The 22,931-nt window shown below is 38.9% G+C and overlaps 1 protein-coding gene across 1 annotated transcript; it reads left to right on the top strand.

Moving 5' to 3' along the window:
- The first annotated feature begins 15,141 nt into the window (after nt 1-15,141).
- LOC100771539 (olfactory receptor 4C16) lies at nt 15,142-16,068 on the top strand. Its single transcript, XM_027421105.1, has one exon. The coding sequence runs from the start codon at nt 15,142-15,144 to the stop codon at nt 16,066-16,068; it is 927 nt and encodes a 308-aa protein (XP_027276906.1).
- The last annotated feature ends 6,863 nt before the right edge of the window (nt 16,069-22,931 follow it).

Consider the following 22,931-nt stretch of genomic DNA (forward strand, 5'->3'; position numbering starts at 1 on the left):
TAAAGGGAGTGTCTAGGGGTATGCACAGGCTCACGATTGGTGTGCCTCCAGGCTTGGAGGGCTTGCCCTGTTTATTGGTCAACTGGTTGTTGTGGCCCATAGGCCCTCCCAGGGTGGTTGCTATGCTCTGCTCTTCATTGCTGTGCATTTGTCTGTAAAGCACACCCAGAGCCGTAAAGCATAGCACCACCAGCTAACTTCTGATTGGTTTCTAACATCACAACCAAAAAATAATAGGAATTAGCAATCACTGATCATTAATATTCTTTAGTATCAATGGACTCCATTTGCCAATAACAGGACATAGGCTAACAGAATGCATATAAAAATTCTTCTGCAGCATACAAGAAACACACCTCAATGTCAAAGATAGGCATTACCTGAAGAGTAAAAGGTTAGGAAAAGATTTTCTAATCAAATGGACCTGAGATATAAGCTGATATAATTATCATAATATGTAAAAAATAGACTTCAAACTAAAATTAATCCAAAGAGCTAGAGAATGACATTTCATATTCCTCAAAGGAAAAATCCACCAAGATGAATTCTCAATTCTGAAGTGTGATAGTCCAAAAACAAGGACACCCACATTTATAAAAGAAACATTACTAAACCTTAAATCACACATGAAACCCCACACGTTTATAGTGGGAGACTTCAATGCCCCACTCTTAATCAATGGACAGGTCTACTAGACAAAATGTAACAGAGAAATAGGGAACTAACCATTGATGTGACTCGAATGGACAAAGACATCTACAGAACATTTCACCCAAACACAAAAGAATATACCTTCTTTTCAGTACCTCATACAACCTTCTATAAAATTGACGACACACTTGGTCACAAAACAAACCTCAACAGATACAAAAAATTAGAATAACACTTCTTGTTCATATAATCCCTCCTTCCTCTCTTACTTGACTCCCTATGGGAGGCCTTAATGTCTCCGAGGAGTGGATGGGAGGTGTGGGGATGTAAATGGAGCAGAAGGAGGGAAGGGAAGGTGAACTGTTGTAGATAAGATGAATAAAAAAATAAAAAAATAGAAATAACCACATTAATATTATTGGATTATCATGGGTTAAAGTTAGAATTCAACAACACAAACTACACAAAGTCTACAAACTCTTGGAAACTAAACAACTCTCATCTGAATTACCACTAGGTCAAGGAAGAAAGAAAGAAAGAAAGAAAGAAAGAAAGAAAGAAAGAAAGAAATTATAGGCTTCCTAGATTTCAACGAAATGAAGGCTCAACATATCCAAACTTATGAGACACTATGAAAGCAGTGCTATGGGAATGTTTATAGCCCTAAATGCCTACATAAAGAAGTTGGAGATATCTCACACTAGCAACTTAACAGCACACCTGAATCCTCTATAACAAAAAGAAGCAAACTCACCCAGAAGGAACAGATTGTAGTAATTAATCAAATCAGCTCTGACATCAATAACGTAGAACCAAAGAGAACAACATTCAAAAAAAATTCAATGAAACCAAGGGTTGGTTCTTTGAGAAAATCAACAATATAGATAAACTCTTATCCAAACTAATCAAAAGGCAAAGAGAAAATACCCAAATTATCAAAATCAGATATCAAAAGGGGAATATAAGAAACACTGAAGAAATCCAGAGAATCATTAGGTCATACTTTGAAAACCTGTACTCCACAACATTGAAAAGTCAAAAAGAAATGGACAATTTCCTGGATATGTTCCATATACCAAAACTAAATCAAGCCCAAATAGACAATTTAAACATCACTATAAATCATAAGGAAATAGTAACAGTCATTAAAATTCTCCTACCCACCTCCCCCCCCAAAATAAAAGCCCCAGACCAGATAGTTTCAGTACAGAAGTCTGCCAGAATTTCAAAGAAATACTAAACCAATATTTCTCAAATTGTTCCACACAACAGAAATAGAATAAATATTGCTAAATCATTTTTATGAGGTTACAGTTCCCTGATACCCAAACCAAACAAAGAGGGAAGCAAGAAAAAAATTAAAGACCAATTATCCTCATGAACATTGATGCAGAAACGCTCAATAAAACACTGGAAAACTGAATCCAAGAATACATTAAAAATCATCTACAATAACGAAGTAGGCTTTTTGCCAAGGATGCACAGATGGTTCAACATACAAAAATCTGGCAATGTAATCCACCATATAAACAAACTTAAAGAAAAAAAAACACATGATCATCTCACTAGATGTTGAAAATGCCTTTGATTAAGGTTCTGGAGAGAACATGGACACAAGGAACATACCTAAACATAATAAAAGCAATATACAGCAAGCAAAGAGCCAACATCAAATTAAATGGAGGGAAAACCAAAACAATTCCATTAACATCAGGAACAAACCCAGGATGTCCATGCTCCATATTTTTTCAATATAGTACTCAAATTCCTAGTTAGAACAATAAAAGAACAAAATATAAGTCATAAAACAATATAAAATATCTTGGAGTAGCTCTAAACAAACCAGTGCATTGTGACAAGAAGTTTAAGTCTTTGAAAGAAGAAATTAAAGAAGATATCAGAAAATGCGAGGATCTCCAATGTTCATGGATAGGTAGGATTAACACAGTAAAAAATGGCTATTTTAACAAAAGCAATCTGCACATTCAACTCAATCCCCATCAAAATCTCATCACAATTCTTCACAAACCTTGAAAGGTCAATAGTCAACTGCCTTGGACCATGTGGAGACCATTGTAGATTGACAGTTCCAACATTTCAACATCACAGACTGCTGTTCTCCAGCAGCTTTTACTTTCATTTTTTATGATTGTCAATATTAATGCCTTTGACTTTAGGAAATTTTGTGTGTACTTTGGTAAAACAATAAAATGGTTAATATGGTAGCCTCCCTAAACAAAATAATTCTTAGGAAAAAAATTCTTGCCACGGAACCAGGAATCCCATTGTGCCCTCCTAATTACAGGAATGTTGGAGATTTACTAGACACACTTGATCCCAAGGACAAAATATCTGCAATTCAGATCCAGAGACTGAGGCCCTTAAGATCAAGTGCTCAGTTAGTAAATATAGCGAAACCGGAATGGTGCAGTATAATGAGAAAAGAGTAAGACATCAGGACCTTCCCTTTTCGGAACATGTGAGGGAAACAGGCTCATGCTGTAAGACTAAGAAACTGCAATATTGTGTTAGACCCCCGAAAACTCAAGTATCCGGGGTCCCAGGCCACGTTCTCGGCCACCCCAATCACCAGGCGGATTTGAGAGCTTGCTGCAAAATGCACGAGGCTTTATTGTAATTTAACGAGGTAACCCCATGTTAGCTCGGGTCTTTCACCCACCCACCATGGCGGATGGCTAGCAAAGACGGCTCCTAGGGTCTCCCAAAAGATCTTATAGGGCAGCGTAAGGGGAGTGTCTAGGGGTACGCACAGGCTCATGATTGGTGTGCCTCCAGGCTTGGAGGGCTTGCCCTGGGTTAATTGGTCAACTGGTTGTTATGGCTCAGGCCCTCCCAGGGTGGTTGCTTTGCTCTCTACGTCATTGCTGTGCGCTTGTCCGTAAAGCACACCCAGAGCCATAAAGCATAGCGCCACCAGCTAACTTCTGATTGGTTCCTTGTCACGAGACAGGCATCTGACTTTCTAGTTTCTAGGACAAGGTCATAGAAGCACATGTTCGGCCATTATGGCTGCCAAAAGGGAAGCTGGTCCCTTCAATTGTATTGGCTCATTCCTCTAGCAAGAGAACCATGTGGCTCTGCCATTAACCTATGACTGATGCCTATTGTCAAGGTCAGTGCTGGATTACTCAGGAACTGAACTCAAGACTTCCCCAACTCACATGTCCCTTGTCTCCCATTTAATCCTATGGGTAACTATATAGTATACATGGTGTAATCTTTTCTCAATTCAAAAAGCTTCAGATTCACCATCAGATCCTCCCAACCCCACTGACTTCATACATCCTTTTTGGGACTTGAAACCCAACAAAGCAGGTCTTTGGTATTCAACTTTCTATGGAAATATGAAACCTAGGATCCCTAAAACAATCCTGCACAATAAAGGAACTGCTGGGGATATCATCATCCATGACATCAAGCTCTACTATAGATTTATACAATAATAACAACTTGGTATTGGCAAAAAAACAATTGATCCACAGACAGGTAGATCAGTGGAATTGAATTGAAGGCCCTGATATAAATCCACACACCTATGAACACCATATTTTTCACAAAGAATCCAAAATTATACAATGGAAAAAAGAAAGCATCTTCAACAATGGTACAGACACACCTGGGGATTGTTAGGATAAAGTTTGAGAGGGTCATTGCATGGGGGACCATGGCAGATTCTTTGGTAGGTGAGGTGGGAGACAAACATTCCAGGCAGACAGAGTTTAAGTGAGAAGTTTTATTAGAAAGTTGGGGGGAGAGGGAAGGAAAGAGAAAAGAGGTAAAGAGACACAGAGAGAGGACAGAAGAGAATAGGAGACAGGAAAAGTCCTGTCTGCCCCAGGGGAACAGCAGGAAGAGAGAGTGGAAAGAGAGCTGTGAAAGAGCAGAAAGAGGAGAGCAGAGAGAGAGAAGAGCAGGAAAGAGAGCTTAAGTGGATTTAAAGGTGTTCTTTGCACCTGTGTGCAGACTTGTACTCCTGGAACCCTGGGCTGACCAGAGTACTGCCTGATTGCATTGTGCCAGATAACAGGGGCAGGACAGCATGACGCCTGAATCCTAACAGAGGTCAGTATATGCAAGAAGGGAAATAGTCCATATCTATCACCCTGCTCAAAACTCAAATCCAACTGAATCAAATACCTCAACATTATTACAGTTACACTGAGCCTGATAGAAAAGAAAGTGGGAACTAGCCTTGAATGCATTGGCACAGGAGACAACTTCCTGAATATAACATCAACAGCAGGACACTGAGATTGACAAATAATAAATGGGATCTCCTGAAATTGAAAAGCTTCTTTACAGCTAAGGACACTGTCAATAAGACAAAATGATAGCCTATAGAATGGAAAAAAATTCTTCACTGACACCACATCTGTTAGAGGGCTGATCTGTTGGGCCCCAAAAAGATCCATTGTGATAATCTGGGGTGCAAACCTTCGCTGGATTCCAGGAGCCTGGATCTCACATTGTCTTTTAGATGGTGGTTGGTTACCATCAGAAAGACTGGACTCAGTGGAGAATGTCTCCTAGTTTGCATAACAACAGACCTAGGCCCTTGGTGGGCTCATGCCTATTCTGAGGGCTTCTATACATATCTAGGGACTAGAGAGAGGCCTGTGAGGACTTGCAGTTTTAGGGGTGCCTCTAGGACTAAAGGAAATATTTGACATCAGTTTTTACATGATAATAGATGTCTTCTGATATCACCCCATGGTTGGAAATCTATTTAAGAGGATGCTTGAATAAACCGTAGACCCCAGTCTCCAGATGGACTGAGTGCCCTCCTGAGATGGCAAGATGTCTGTGTCTCATCCTTAATGTCATTGGGGAACTAAGAGTTTTCCAGTCCACACTCTTCCACTCAGGGATGGACCCGGGAGTGTTCAGCTAGCTCCAATTGCAGCCCCAAAGACATCAGTCCAGAATAGATGGCTTCCATAATGTGTCACTGATACAGGCTGAACCCCAGCAATGATCTCCAAAATATATAAAGAATTCAAAAGACTAGACATAAAAATGCCAAATAATCCAATTCAAAAATGGGGTACAGATCTGTTTTTTTTTCCTTTTTTTTAAATTTAAATTGGAAACAAGATTTTTTTACATGTCAATCCTAGTTCCCTCTACCTCTCCTAATCCCTTGCACCCCACTGACCTTATCCCTTCCCCTTTCTGCATCCCAGGGAGGGTGAGGCCTTCCATGGGGAACTTCAAAGATTGTCATATCATTTGGAGAAGGGCCTAGACCATTCCCCATGTGTCTAGGCTGAGAGAGTATCCCTCTATGTGGAATGGGCTACAAAAGTCCATTCGTGTACTAGAGATAAATACTGATCCACTACCAGAGGCCCCAGAGATTAACCAGACTTCCAAACTGACATCCACATTCAGGAACAGTCCTATGCTGGTTTCTCAGGTAGCAGTCTGGTGTCCATGAGCTCCCCTTTGTTCAGGTCAGCTGTTTTGAGGGTTTCTCTGGCCTGGTCTTGACCCTTTTGCTCATCACTCCCTATCTCTGCAACTGGATTCCAGGAGTTCAGCTCAGTGTTTAGCTGTGGGTGTCTGCTTCTGCTTCTGTCAGCTACTGGATGAAGGCTGTAGGATGACAAATAAGGCAGTCATTAATCTCATTATCAGAGGAAGGCATTTAAGGTAGTCTCTCCACTATTGCTTAGATTGTTAGTTGGTGTTATCCTTGTAGCTCTCTGGACATTTCCCCAGTGCTGGATTTCTCTTTAAACATATAATGGCTCCCTCTATTATGGTATCTCTTTTCTTGTTCTCCTCCACTCTTACCCTGCCTCGATCTTCCTTCTCTGTCATGCCCTCCTCTCACCTCCTCTTTCTCCTAACACCCTCTTCCCTCCCCCTCCCCCATGCTCCCAATTAGCTCATGGTACACAGATCTTAACACAGAATTTTCAACAAAAGAATTTTAAATGGCAGAAATAAACTTACATAATTGTTTAACATCCTTAGTCATTAGGGAACTGCAAATCAAAACAACTCTGAAATACCCTCTTACACCTGGCATAAAGGCTAAGGTCAAAATCACTGATGACAAATTATGTTGGAGAGGATATGGAGTAAGGGGATCACTCCTCCACTGCTAGTGGGAGTGCAAACTGGTATAGCCACTTTAGTAATCAAAATGGTGGATTCTTAGAAAAATGGTAATCAGTATTGTTTTGTCCCTTTTCTTGCCACGAATATGGCCAATCATTCTCTATATTACCACAGCCACATCTATTAAGATACAGAGTGCTTATATACTGACCCAAACTCTATATGCCAACACTCTGCTGCTTTCCTCATTCTGTTACAGATGTTCTTTGGACCTTAGAAAGGTTGATATGAGTATGATTCTTTCTGAACACTTGGCTTCTATGCCTTATGCAGACTAACCTGTCTTTTGATCAGTTTTGAATCTCTGTTGTAACAACATTTTCATTCCTGAGCAATGTTGCTGATAGTAGCTAACTGACATGAACACCGATGTTTAGAAGACATTTGACATATACACCACATCTATTTAACAAAACAATAAATGTTAACTTCTTCTTGGGATTATGACAGCTCCACACATTTATAATTAATATATTTTGTCCTGGTTCATAGTACTAAGCTCTAGCTCCCCTCCTGCCCCATTGCCACATGCCAAAAACAATGCTTATTTTGAAAATAGGAAGCAGGGGAATTTATCCAGGATACCTTTACATATAGATCAGTATACATGTAGATGTGAGTCCATCATCCTGCTAAACATTTTCTGATAAACCAACCTGCCTCCATTTTGTGACTGGAAGCGATCTCATAGTGAAGACTAATTAAATTCACTCCTGTTTATGATTAAATCTATTTCTGAAGGATTGGACTATACCCCACCTGTAACCAGAAACAAAAATGGTTCTGTCTTGCCTGTTTCAGGAAATGGCAAACATATCTTTGTTTCAAAAGATTATGAAGACCATCTATTGATATGATCACCTTGTTGTCAATACCATGCAACCTTGTCTCTGTTTCACAGAAGTCATTATAAGCAACTTGTTAGGTTCTGCTTCTGCAACCCCACCTAGTTGCCTGTCAAATCTTCCATTTGGAAACCCACTACCTGTTGCAGGATCCCGATGGGTATCCCTTGGGGGTTCTGGCAACACCAACGACACTGGCATGGGGAACAAGTTGAAACAACAAGCTCAGTTTATTCCAGGAAGGGTAAGCCTTATATACTCCCCAACGCTACACCAGAGGAGGAAATCCACTGAGCTGGCATCTGCTGAGGTGACATGGTCGCTGTCCATAGGTACACATAATCATCTCTCATCTGCTGTTCTCAAGGCCCTCTGGCAAACCCAGGATGGCTGTCAATAGATATCAACTGCACATGCTCTTACTCTCAGTCTAGGCTAGCTATCAGGAGATATCAACTGAGCATGCTTTAGGTCAGCTGTCAGGCCCATTGTGGCTTAGTTTTCCCACTATTCTGAACTATAAAACCAGTATCTTCCCTACATCCAGTGCCGATTTCTTGAGCCCTGTCTCTACTAGGAATCAACCTACATGTAGGAATGAAAAAAATATATAGTTTTAATTAATTGCTTGTTTTAACTAATCTGACCATGGTTGGTTTTATTTCTTGTTATATCTTTGGGATTAATTTTTTGACACTATATTAACCACAGTTATGTCTATCCCACTGAGCTATAGGCAAAACGTCCCCATTTCTTTAGTATTCTCTTTTTTTATTATAATATATACCTAATTGTCTAGAGAAAGTAGTCTGCCAGAATGCAACAGCATACCCAGCTTTCACCTCCAACACACTAGAGAAAGTTAAACAGCCCTATTAGCATAACTAAAAAGTGGGTATCACTACATTTTTATGTTTTGTTTGTTTGCTTGTTTGTTTGTTTGTTTTTTGTCTTTGTCATGGCTATAGGCAGGCCCTGCATCCTGTAGGTGTTAACTGCAATTTTTTTTTTCTCAATGGCTGAATGGCTGATGATCTGGTAGTCATCTCACATATGGAAATAGATGAGTCCCACCACAATAGAGAGCTGCACTTTTATAGATTCAGTTTATTTTGCAATCAATGTTTTTGTTTTGTTTTGTTTTGTTTTTGGGGGGGTTGTTTGTTTGTTTTTTGTTTTTTTTGTTTTGAGACAGGGTTTCTCTGTGGTTTTGGAGATTGTCCTGGAACTAGCTCTTGTAGACCATTTTTATATACCATGAACTAGCAATATGGATGATAAGGTAAATGTGACAAATGGGAAATTATTACATGAAGGATTCAAAGGATTTGGATATTATTTTAAGAACAGTGTGTTTTTCAATATGTCTTTTTACTTAAATTGCTGGGGAGTTTTCAGTGACATTTCACTCCAGTAGCCAGGTATCTAGTTAAAAACTTTAAGGTTTGAAATACACAGGAAATTGGACCCGTACTTAATAATGGCTTATGGTAATTCCATGTGTTCTTCCTAACACAATAATTTTAATAAAGGGAAAAAAACATCAAATTATCTCTCTGTAGATTTTAAAATATCACAGTCAATCAACATGATCTCCTTTATAAATGGATCATTCAGATGATAACACATTTAAAGAAGTACTCCAGAGAGCTTCAGTGGGACAGTTGAATGTGAAGAAGCCTGTGAGTAGGAGAAAATCCTGTTTTACATCCTGGTCAGAACATGACTCCAGGACTAAGTAAACATGACACATATGAAACCTTGTGAGATGGGAGGACTGACTGTCTCCTGTATGAGACAGGCACTTATACTCCCCCAAAGCTCCCTTGACTGATATAATTTCTTATACCCACACTGCAAGTCTGCCCACTTTTCACTTTAACTCTTCCAACTCAGAAACTTTTCTTTTTTCTCTCTTTCCTGTTCCTATTTCTGCACAATGGCCAAAACTCTAAGCTACATGTCCTGACACTATAAACCTTCTCTCTGAAGACACCCCATTTCCCATGAGACTGTGTACAAAATTCCTTTACTGAGTCTGACTGCTTTCTTGAATTACAACTTAGAAATTTTCTATTCTTATTCCTCCTTCAAGAACCTGGGGATGTCTTACTCTATTGTTTTTGTTTGTTTGACTTTTCTCTCCCATATCTTGCTACAATTTGTCCAAAGTTTCTGAGTAATATTTAACGACCTGAAAATGGAACCATCTGCTTCCAATGGAAAGGGTTTGTAAAAAGGACAGGCTTCTTTTCTTAAAGTAAGATTCAGAACTCTTATTTATACTATTATCCTAAGAAACTGCTAACAATTTCAGCATCTTCAAAGATATCTTCTGTAGGCCACAAAACAGACTTCAGGTTTCATCACTCACTAACTCCATTCCTGATAATATTTACACATATCTTGAAAGTTCACTACATGAGTTACAATCTCTCTACCTCTGATGCCCAATGGTGTAAGGCTAATGTAGGGCAGTGCATGGCAGCAGGGATTCATGACCCAAATTCTCTTGTACCAATAATATTTTCCCTATTTTTGTTCCTGTAATTGTCAACTTCATTCCCCATTCATACATTTCGTTTTTTCTCCTCTGGCAACTTTAATGCTAATAAAAAATACCTCACTATCCTACCTCCTGTTGTGTAAGTAACATCAGGGATGATTTATTTAATATTGCTATAATCTAAATAATCAGCATAAATTAGATTCTTTATAGGCTCTAGAATGCTTTTTATCAGCTGAAGAAGGTAAAATTTGGGTAATAATACTACCAACAACATCAACGTCTTATAGAATTATGTGTTAATATATTCCCTCTGGAGAGCAGAAATAACATTTTTTTTCTGGCATCCTGTGGGAAAGCTGTTTTTAAAGGTGTTGGGCAGGTGAGACTCATGTATCCAGTCTGCTAACAGGTGAGAGATATTTCCATATTGTGAGTTCAGAAATACAGTATTAAATATTTGATAAATATGTAAATTTTAAAGTTTCAGTACACTATGTGAATATATGATTATTATATGATTATATTATTATTATTATTATTATTATTATTATTATATAGTACACTAGTAGAATACTCTACTAGTCTTTGGAAAGGAAGAATTACATTTAATAACCCAATATACTATTAAAAGTTGACTGTTATGGTGAATATGAAATATCTTTTGAATAAAGCCATTTTCTAAAATCTATAAGTTTCATGTAAGAAATGGGCATGTGAAAGTCCATCACTATTGTGTGGGAAGAAAAGGATGCATTTGATATAGTAAGGGTTTATGATTGTTTCTTGAGATGCTGAAGTATAGATATTTTCCCAAATATTTTCATGGAAAGTGACTAGATGAGATTAGAATAAAAACTATTCATGTGATCCCAAAACCTAGATGATATTATGTATAACTAAAATTTGTAGAAAAGTTTAATACGGACTAATGATCTTCTGGGAAGTTCCAGCTTTATATTGAGCAAGTGCAGTACTTGAGCAAAGGATGGTAAATCACAGTATAGTATATTACAAGTCTTTAACTTACAATAGACATACGCCTGAGATTATTTTCAGATGGTGACTAACCTCTTCACATATAAATTTCAAACCATCCAAAACAGTGAGGACACTTATTATATATGTAATAAAGAACAACAATATTAAAATCATGTAGAAGTGTGTTCCTGAAATTTGCTAAGTAGCTGATTCTTCACAAATGCCAGGTATCATCTTATCAAATCTAAGCACTTCACAATGCACCTGCTTTCTTTCTGGTAAGACTCAGAAAGACATCAATAGTACTTCACTGACAATTGAGCTAACCAGGTACAGAAAGTGTACCTTAAATGTGCTGAATTGTGAGTTTCTGTTCTTCTGCCTAGGCTATTTCCCAGTGCTTCCAGTGATGATATAACATAAATCATGGGATTAAGTAACATGGTTTGAATGTCTTGAGGAGGGTAATTATGTAACTCTTTAATCTCTCATAGGCTAACGGAATTGGGCAGGCAGTTAGTATTCCTAGAATATGAAAACCTATGTATAGAAGTAAAATTAAGTGTGAGAGACTCTGAAAGACACAAAGCCAGTGTTACTGAATTTACGACAGGTGATTCTTTAAGATAGCATCCTGGAGAAACAGGTTCTTCCCTCTGCAAGCTCTTCAATGCAATGAAGACCCATGGAAGAAATCACCATACACTAATTTTCACCCTCCTGTATTCTCTGCTCTTCTGGTTTGCTGTTATTTCAGATCTACTTCATCACTTCCAAGACCTCCCTACCATGTGTTTCTTATTGTTTTAACCAATGTAGCCTAATTAAAGTTGTTTCATGTTGTTTGAAAATTTGAGGTAAGTACAGTTGTTTCTAGAAGTTATGCTATATCATGGTGCTGTTTGTCTTGAGGACACAGAGGTACATGTTAATGTATGATGAGAACCTGATGAATTCAATTTACTACATCTTTTAGAGAGGTATGGTTAATAGACATGAAAACCAAAATACAAATAAAAAATAAACATAATAAAAAATACAAATAAAAAAAAAACAAACTGAAACAGCAACAACCACAAATCTGCAACCAAAACAAAAACACTTAGAGAACAGTCAAAGGAGATTATGTTTCCTTAAGATTCTCCTTGTTGAACTAATAAAAAAATAAAAAAAATGATTCTCCTTGCATACCTCAAAGTTTAACGCTTCATTCTTCATTTTGTAATGTTAAGACAGCCATTCTTATGGAAGTCCGCTTCTCATACGATCTTAAGCTTTCCAGAGAATGGAACCTTCTATTTTGAGTCATTTAGGGAACTCATTAAGAAATTTTGATATATCTCAGTTTTGTTTTTGCTTCAGTTTGGGCTTTTGTATTGGCTTTTAAATTATGAATGCAGTGAATATCTACTGTACATGATAGATAAAATAATCAACACATTAGTTGTATGAATGTCTATAATCTGAATGCCATTAACAATATTAGATAAGTATTATTGCTTTCAAAATTAGAATATTTCACTTGAAACATCAAGATTCTTCTACAAAGCAAAAGATACTGAATTTATATCTGAGAGCAATAAATACTAAAGAAGCATAGATTTCCACCAAGGATGATACATAAAGACACAAATAATTATATCTTGCCATTCATGCTTGAAATTATGAAAAAGTATGAAACTGCTAAAAAGTAAATTTAAAAATAAGCTACAAGTAGAGTGTTGATATATGAAATATATTTTCTTTAAATATTTCCTCAAAACACACAGAATATTAATTTCTTTATTTATTACAAATGTATCATTTTACATATGCAGCTCTTCTATTTAGATACAAACAGATTTTTATTAGTCAGAGTTAATCATTCCTGTCTTTGTACAGGAACTTTCTTGATTGAAGCTTTAAGATTAATGTAGCATGGATGAAAAAATGACCAAGGATGGAAGAGGACATTAATCAAACTAGTCATTAAATTTGTGATGCAGAATCACAATTATTTTCATGTTAATGAAATACAAAACTGTAACTTTAAATTTATTTTTAAATGTTTGCCTGAATGCATGAATAGCTTCATTGTAGAAATTGGCAATCTCTACATTGATGACAAGCAAAAAAAAAAAAAAAAAAAAAAAAAAACTATACAGTCAATGTAGTGGTTAAAATCATGTAGTATTGATGTCAGTGAGTTTTTCTATATAATTTGGCCTTGAAAGCCAACCACGTTCTCTGGTTAGTTTTTCATTTTTACAAAAGTTTTAAATAGAGCGTTTTAAAATTCAGATATCAAAACTTGTTTCCCTGTGGTTTGTGTTCTTGGCACAAATTACACATAAATTTTGTCAAACTTTTATCATTGACACCCAACACTTGATTAGACATTTTCATAATATTTTTTCAATAGTTGAAAAGAGTTTCTAGATAGTTATCTCCCAAGTTATGAGCAATTATTACTCTTGCAGAAAACCTGTGCTTGATTCTTAGCACCTACACTATGGCTGACAACCATCTCTAATCCTACTTCCAGGGGAGACCAATGCACTCTTTTGAAATTCTCAGGAACCGGCACTCACATGATTTATATACACACGTGCAGCTAAATGTTCATGCACATAAATTAAATAAATTTTAATTAATTTAAAATGGTGGGAGAAAGATATCTTTCAAATTTGGACAAGTGATTCAATATCCAAGGATGAGTTGAAACATATGTGCAAAGATAATTTTGTATCTGTCCCAGTTATCAGATTCTGCACAGCACCAGTTCACAGTTCTAACAATAATGTACTGCAGGTGCAGCAGGGATCTGAATGAGCAGAGAGCATAAGTGGGCCTTCCAGAATATACTAAATGTATTACATTTCTGATTGGATGATGATGATGATGATGATTATGATGATGATGATCATGATGATGATGATATTTAAGCAAAGTCTAGAAAGGTTTGAATTTGAAAGTCTGTCACAAAATTTCTCCCACTATAAAAATAGGCTTTATTAAAAGAAATGACATTTCATACTTGAACATGGTCATAAAAGTTCTCATATCTAAAAATAGGTTGAAAAAAGATCAAATATAGACTAACATCCATTCGCTTCTCTAAATCCATACTTACCTTCATCTTTTGTAACTTTCCTGTTGTTTGAGAATGTGGAATTTTTGGATGCCTGAATATTAAAGTACTTTATTAGAGGTGACACAGTGATCTGATCCTACAATTAACTCTTGGCAATAAAAGTAAGGTTTCCTGTATATGAGGTTATTTAGGTTGTAAACATTACCATTAGATGATATAAAATACCACTTAACTTTAATTCCTAGAATAAAAGAATAGTTTATGGTATGCTTTTCAGAATTAGAAGGAAAATAGACATTGAGATATTTAATAGTTATGATCAAGGAACATTCTTTTCTGTCTATAAAGGCTATTTACAAAGTATCTTGAAGAACATTTTAAGATATTACCAGATTATTTGTAGCTGACTAGCATTTCTTCTTCATTCTTTCAAGGAACAATCCTAGAAATGTATTTTTTGTAAATGCAGGTAGTTAGTGTATAACATAAGTGGAAAATAAGAATTTTATAACATTTGAGGCCTAGGCAACTTTTTATGACCACTTCCTAAGATACTCAAAATTTTCCAAATAAAGTAAAAAGTTAAACAAGTCATGGCCCCCAGAATATAGGTCCATGAAACATTATGATAAATAATAAAAAGTGAACTTTCATTTTGCATTTATTGAACTGTAAAATTAATCAGAACCATGCAAAATCAGTAAGTTTGTATGTGGAGACTGCTGTGGAGAAAGTGCCAATTTCATCACGCTTTTTGACATTAATACAGACCTTGAAATTTGAGACCGAGTGGGAATGACTCTTTAATAATCCAGAATTAGAATATGCATATATAAGAAAGTAATATTTTAAATAATCTGTCATATCACTTGGTAAAATTAGTTTCTTTACTTTTGCAGATGACAAGTCTCATACTCTTTCCTTCTCATTCATGAATCATGCAGCTGAATATCAATGTGACCAATTTCCTTCTCTTTGGCTTGACACAGGATCCCAAGCAGAAGAATATAGTGTTTGCCATTTTCCTGTTTTTATATATGGCAACATTACTGGGTAACTTGCTGATCATTGCTACCATCAAGACAAGCCAGGCACTTGGGAGTCCAATGTACTTCTTTCTGTTCTACTTATCCTTGTCTGACACCTGCTTCTCTACAGCCATAGCTCCTAGAACGATTGTGGATTCCCTGATGAATGAGGCCACTATCTCATTCAGTGAGTGCATAATCCAAGTCTCTGCAGTCCATTTATTTGGTGGCTTGGAGATCTTTATCCTCATCCTCATGGCTGTTGACCGCTATGTGGCAATTTGTAAGCCTCTTCACTACATGAGCATCATGAACCGCCGGGTTTGTGGGATGCTGGTGGCCATAGCCTGGATGGGATCCTGTGTGCATTCTTTAGTTCAGATATTTCTGGCCTTGAGTTTACCCTTCTGTGGTCCCAATGAAATTGATCACTATTTCTGTGATTTGCAGCCACTGTTGAAACTTGCCTGTGCAGACACATATGTGATCAACCTCCTCCTGGTGGCTAATAGTGGGACCCTTTGCACAGTGAGTTTCCTCATGCTCATGATCTCCTATGTCATCATCCTGTATTCCTTGAGAAACCACAGTGCTGAAGGGAGGAAAAAAGCCTTGTTCACTTGTGTCTCCCACATCATAGTAGTAGTCTTGTTTTTTGTACCTTGCATATTTATATATACACGACCTGCAACCACCTTCCCTATGGACAAGATGATATCAGTGTTTTATACAGTCTGTACACCCTTTCTCAACCCTCTGATTTACACACTGAGGAATGCAGAGGTGAAAAATGCCATGAAGAAGCTATGGAGCAAAAAAATCTCAGGTGATTTATAAGAAATCAAAAGTTAAATTTATTTTAATAAATAAAATCCTAGTTTTCAGTTAAATGTTTAGAATATCACTGTCCTAGGAATGGAAGTTTGGTTTCTTCTAGAGAATGGGCAAAATGGATGCATCCTGAAGTAAATATCAAGTTATTACTTTAGAAGAAAAGATGTAGCAGGGAGATGTATTTATCTCAGTCACTTTTTTTTTTTTTTTTTGGTTTTTTGAGACAGGGCTTCCCTGTATTGCTATGGAGCCTATCCTGGCACTCGTTCTGTAGACCAGGCTGGTGTTGAACTCACAGAGATCTGCCTGCCTCTGCTTTCGGGTGCTGGGATTAAAAGCGAGTGCCACCAATGCCTGGCCTCAGTCATATTATTAATGTTGAGTCCTATTATGCCCATGTTTGGGTCAAACATTTTATATTCAGAGCATTGGAATGTTTACCTTCTCTCAAATGATATTTTTTATTAAAGATTTTTTCTTTCTGATCATCATTAGGTTTCCTCGTGATATTTCCATTCACATTCTTCCAATAAAGGAATTTACTGTATGTGCTAACTTATAGATGTTTTCTTTCAAGGTACAGTGTGTGTGCCATATTTTTTACAGTGTGTCTGTGTATGTGTGCACATACTCCTTATTTTTTAATTAACTTTATATTGATTCCTGGTGGATTTTACAGCATGCAACCCAATACCTCTCCTTCTTCACACTGCTTCTGACCTCTGCCTTTTTAACCCTTCTCCCCACCAAAAAAGCCCAAAAATTTAAAAAGTAAAAAATATTACCCCACAAAATTAAAAATAAAAAATCTTGTCTGGAAGGTATTGTATTGTTCAGTGAGTCAGTCACACAATATGCCTTTGGTTAATACATCTTTACTTGTAAACGTTCATTGCAATGAGCCATTGGTCTGGTTCTAGGATTCTGCCACACTGTCAATAGTGAGTTCTCACTGGGCCTCTTCTTGGACATCCTATTGTTGACTTATTTTCTGGTGATCCTGTAGCTTTGGATCTGCAGGTCGAGCTCCTTTACATGCTCCAGCAGTTCACATATGAAGTGGTTGTTGGGGTGGGCTACCTCATAGTCAATTTTCTGTGCCTGGGTGGTAACTGGGTTGTTCAGCCTGCCAGCTTTCACTCATTGTCACCATCCAGGTGAGCTCTCTAGCACTGCCTTCTTAGCTCACCCAATGTAGCAGACAGCAAGGAGCAGGGCTAGTTCTCCTGTCCAGCTCACCTGTACTCCCACCCACCAGAGCCAGCTCTACTTTTTTGCCTAGATGAGGTGCAGGGCCTATTCTCAGGACTACTGTACCTGGTGAGGAGCAGGGACAGTTCTTCCTTTCCCATGTCCCTGAGGATGTCTCGCCTGCCTGTCAGAAGTGGTGAGGGATAAGGGGTATTATGGCGTTTTCCTTCATACTGTGTGAAGATGTGTAACTGTGATTGATTTAATAAAGACATGAATGGTCAACAGATAGGCAGGAAAAGGTTAGTTATGTCTGACTTCTGGGGTCAGAGAGAACTCGGGGGTAAAAGAAAGGTAGAGTGGTCAGCTCGACACAGAGGAAGCAAGATATGTAGGACGAGAGAGAAAAAAGCTATGAGCCACATGACTATGCATAGATTGGGTCAACAGAAATGGGCTAATTAAAGCTATAGAGCTAGTTAGAAAAAGTCCAAGCTAAGGCCGAGCTTCGATAATTAACAGTAAGTTTCTTTGTCATGATTTGGGTGCTGGTGGTACAAAATAGCCTGCTATAAAGGGGAAGGGCCTTTTTCCTTTACCCTTGCCTTCTAATGACATACCAGGGATAGGGTATGGGCAGCTCTCATGCCTCCAGGCCCTGCTCTTCTGAGCCCCTCCCAACAAGGTCAGTTTTAGTGTTCTGCCCAGATGAAGTGCTGTGCTCACTCTCTCATGTGTTCCAGCTGCTAAGGGGTAGGGCTAGTTCTATGATTTCCTTGGCCCAGGGGCCAACTATTGTATCTGCCCCAGGGGCATGCAGTGAGGGGAGGATGAACATTTTTTCCTTATCCATGCCACCACTTGACAGATAGATGAATGGGGTGGGGTTTGGTCCTCCTGCTCTTATGACCCCAGGTTGCTCACCTTTGCACCTGCTAATAGGGACAGTTCTATTTGCCCAGGCAAGGTAGAGACTGCTCTACCTGATGCTGCTACCAATTCTCCCACTCTCATGATCTCTAGGTCAGCTTTGTGCACCCACTCACCCACCCCCCCACACACACACACACAGAGGCGATGAATGTGTGTGTGGGGGGGTTCATCTCCCCCTTGACCCTTCCACTATATGGCAGATAAAAGGTCTCCCATGTGCATTCTTAGCACTACATCATCTATGCCTCCATCAGTGGGGTCAGCTGTACTATGCTGCCCAGGCCAGGTGAGGGGCCAACTCTCCTGAGTGCTACAGTCAGTGTGGGACCATATCAGCTCTCCCACTCTTATGATCCTGGGACCAGATTTTCCACTCTGCTGTAGTTGTCATGGAGCATAGAACAGGGATTACTCAATCTCTCCTTTCCTTAAGGGCAACAGACCAAGGGGCTATCTCTCCCACTCTGGCATATTCAGGGCCAGCTTACCCCCCCACAAACACATACACACACACACACACACACACACACACACACACACACACACACACACACACACACACACACACACGAAAGGGACAGCTCTACTGTGGTGCCCTGGGAAGGTACACTGTCTTCTCTCCAGAATGGTGTAGTTGGTGATGGGTAGGATCCACTAGGTACAGCCCTATCTTGACTGATTTCGGTGGTAACAGTAGCTACTGACATCCGTGCAAATCCAGACTATGGCAGGACGAAGGACACGGACACGGTCCCAGTGGCAGTTCTTGCAGTTTTAATGCCTTGGTCCTGGGTGGCAATGCATGTTATTCGGGTGTGTACGGTCCAACAGCAGCACACAGCTCAGGCTACAAGAAGGCCACAGTTAGAGGCCCAGATCATGGAAAACAGTGTGTCACTGGTGGTAATATGGCCACAGACATCAGCAGAGACTTAAGCTACTGTAAGAAGGACATGGATATAGACACGGTCCTTGGCACATCCCGGGCTGCTTGTCATCTGGCCTTACTTGGACTTGCAAATTGCCCAGAGAAGCATGGCCAAAGTAGCACAATGTCCCCCCAAAACCAGCATGTCCCCAGGTCTACTCAGCCCTTGATGGTAACAGGAGCCACTGATATCGACACAGACCCTGGCTGAGGTAGAGACACAGACACAGGCGTGGCTACTTCCACAGTTTGGAAAACAACACCATGGCCATGGGTAACATTACGGAACACCGAGGTCTGTTTGGTCCCTGGGGCTGCTTGACCTTGTAAGACCAACATGGTCTGAGGTGTCAGCATGGACTGCAGGTCTCTGCATGGAGCTAAGTGACAACGGGAGCCATGGATATCATCTCAAAGCCCATCCACAGCAGAGTCACACACATTTCCCCTGGCAACAGTCTGGCCCACATGCTACCATGATTCTGGGTGGAGCACAGGAGTCCTGGATTGGAATGGTCCTTCTGGAGGCACAAACTGCGACGTCAACTCGGTCACAGGTAGTAACCCAGACTTTGCTGTCACCAGGATTCTTGCAGGAGAAGGGAGCAGCAGACATCAACACAGAAACCCATAGCTGAATCAGGGTCGCAGAACAAGTAATGAACATTGACAGCAGCTCAGATCCAGACATCTGGCCCTGGGTGGCAAGTAAGTCATTTACTTCCTAAGCCTGTTCCTCACCACCCTCACCTCTTCAGATCTGTCTCTCTCCTCAGCACATGTCTCATTATGCCTCTTTCTCTCATTCCCATTTCTCCATCCTGTACTCATTCACTATAAACGTACAGAACTGCATAGTATGATTGGTGCTGGGTGGGCTCTTGGGTGAAATTCTTCCCACTCCAAAGCAGGAGACCTGGAGCAAGACTGCACTTGTCCTTCAGAGTCTGCCAGACATGGGAATGCCAGGCAGCTCTTGCATGAAATTCTTTTTACCCTTACTCCTTATTCTTAACAACTAATCAGGGAACATTTTAAACCTCATAACTATTATGATTGCTGCTATAGCTATACTATATATGTGAAAATATTCTCTGTCTGTCTTCCTGTCTGTCTCTCCTTATGTATGGATGTGTATATCTGCATAAGTACATATGTGTACATATATGTGTATATATACATATATAGATATATACATTATAAATATAAATACAAACATATATATGTGTGTGTGTACAAACACAGCTATATACGTATGTGTGTATATATATACACATAAAAATATATGTGTATGTATATATGTATGTCAGATAATTTAACATTTTGTTTTGAGATTAGGCTCTATAGGTTTTTTGTGTGAGTGTCATTACTCCGAGCCTGTAATAATGTTAGAAAAAGAGGAGAGAACTCACCCACCAGCAGAAAACCTCTGATATTAGAAAGATATGGTCCTGTGACTCTACTATGATTATATTTTTAAATTAAATAATCAGACACTGTTGAACATTTCATTTTCAATCATAAGAATTATAAACACTTTTTTCTAATGGAACATTAATATGTTTATATTATATGTTTTTTATTAGAGAAAAGGTTGTCTGTGAACCACCATGTAACTGTAGGGAATCAAACACTGTTTCTTTATAAGATCAATGAATGTTCATAACTGCTGAGCCATCACTCTAGACCAGCCACCATTTGAATTACAAATGTATACCACAGCCTCATGCTTTTTTAAAATTAGAAACAAGCTTGTTTTATATATTAATCCCAGTTCTCTCTCACTCCCCTCCTCTGCTGCCCCCTACTGATCCCCTTTCTGCTCCCCAGGGATGTGAGGCTTTCCATGGGGGAACATCAAAGTCTGTCATATCATTTGGAGCAGAGCCTAGACCATTCCCCATGTGTCTAGGCTGAGAGAGTATCCCTCTTTGTGGAATGGGCTCCCAAAATCCACTTGAGTAATAGGGATAAAAACTGATCCACTATGAGAGGACCCATAGATTGCTTAGACCTCCAAACACATCCAAGTTCAGGTGGTTTGGAACAGTTGTGTGCTAGTTTCTCAGGTATCAGTCTGGGGTGCATGAATTCCCCCTTGCTGAGGTCAGCTGTTTCTGTGGGTCTCTCCTGCCTGGTCTAAACCCCTTTGCTCATCACTCCTTCTTCTCTGCAACTGGATTCCAGGAGTTCAGCTCAGTGTTTACCTGCGGGTGTCTGCTTCTGCTTCCATCAGCTAATGGATGAAGGCTCTAGGATGGCATATGAGATAGTCATCAATCTCATTATCAGAGAAGGGCATTTAAGGTAGCGTCTCCACTATTATTAGATTGTTAGTTGGGGTCATCCTTGCAGATCTCTGGACATTTCCCTAGTGCCAGATGGCTCCCTCTACTATGATATTTCTTTTCTATTCTCCTCTTTTCTTCTGCTGACTTCATCTTCCTGCTCTCTCTTGTCCTCCTCTCTCCTCCTCTGATCCCTCTCTCTTTCTTCGACCTCCCTCTACCCTCCCCCACGCTCCCAAAGAGCTCAGGAAATACTGTCCATTTTTCCTTCTCTGGGGGACCATGTACATCTCTCTTAGAGTCCTTTTTATTTCCTAGCTTCTCTGGCTGTGTGGATTATAGTCTGGCAACCCTTTGCTCTATATCTAGAATCCATATATGAGTGAGTACATACCCTTTTTGTGACCTCACTCAGAATGGCTTCTTTTAGTTCCATCCATTTGCCTGTGAATTTCAAGATTCCATTTTTTCCTGCTGAGTAGTACTCCATTGTGTAAATGTACAACATTTTCTTTATGCATTGTTCAGTTGAGGGGCATCTAAGTTGCTTCCAGGTTCTGGTATATACAAATAATGTTGCTCTGAACATAGTTAAACAGATGTCCTTGTTGTATGAATTGCATCTTTTGACTATATGCCTAAGAGTGTAATTGCTGCATCTTGTGGTGGACTCTTTCCCATTTTCCTGAGGAACTGCCACACTTATTTCCAAAGTGGCTGAACAAGTTTGCACTCCTACCAGCAGTGGAGGAGTGATCCCCTTTCTCTACATCATCTCCAGCATAAGCTGTCAGTGGTGTTTTTTATTTTAGCCATTCTGACAGGAGTAAGATGGTATCTCAGAGTTGTTTTGATTTGCATTTCCCTGTTGCCTAAGGATGTTGAGTACTTTTTTAAGTGTCTTTCATCCATTTAAATTCCTCTAGTGTTGGTATGGCTTGATCAGTCCTGATGCAGAAGGGAGGAGCTTGGTCTCATGTCAAGTTGATATGTATTACCTTGTTGACTCCCTTTGGAGTCCTTACAATTTCTGAGGAGTAGATGGGGAGTAGAATGGAGGTGGGGGGAATAGGAGGAGATGAGGTAGGGGAAACTTTGTAAAATAAATAGAAAAATTTAATAAATAACATTTACATCTCAGGTTTAAAGAATTCTCAAATAGAGATAAGGAACTTTTTGTACAGAGAGGATTAGAAAGAGTAAAACCCCAAGTTCTGGCTTATATTCTTGATTGAGTTTAAAGTAATAAAATAGAAGAGGTGCATATCTGTAAGGATTTTGTAAACATGTCTCCAAATGCAACAAAACTATCTTTCCATTGTAACTGGTAGTCTCAGGTCAGAAGGATTTGTCCTACATTATCTGAGGATACTATCATGGCTTTTACTGTAAGTATGTTACTACAAGGCATTGCATATTCTCTTTAGCAATCAGTCTCACCACCCATATTAGCTTCTAGACCTATGTCTACTTCAAAATGTGACCTGTGATATCTTGTATTACAAACTGATATTTTGTATTACAAT

Source organism: Cricetulus griseus, chromosome 6, assembly GCF_003668045.3.
Source record: "Cricetulus griseus strain 17A/GY chromosome 6, alternate assembly CriGri-PICRH-1.0, whole genome shotgun sequence".
NCBI classification, from domain to species: domain Eukaryota; kingdom Metazoa; phylum Chordata; class Mammalia; order Rodentia; family Cricetidae; genus Cricetulus; species Cricetulus griseus.

What these genes read in the sequence shown, in the direction of transcription:
- LOC100771539 (XM_027421105.1), top strand. Translation starts at nt 15,142, where the DNA reads ATGCAGCTGAATATCAATGTGACCAATTTCCTTCTCTTTGGCTTGACA.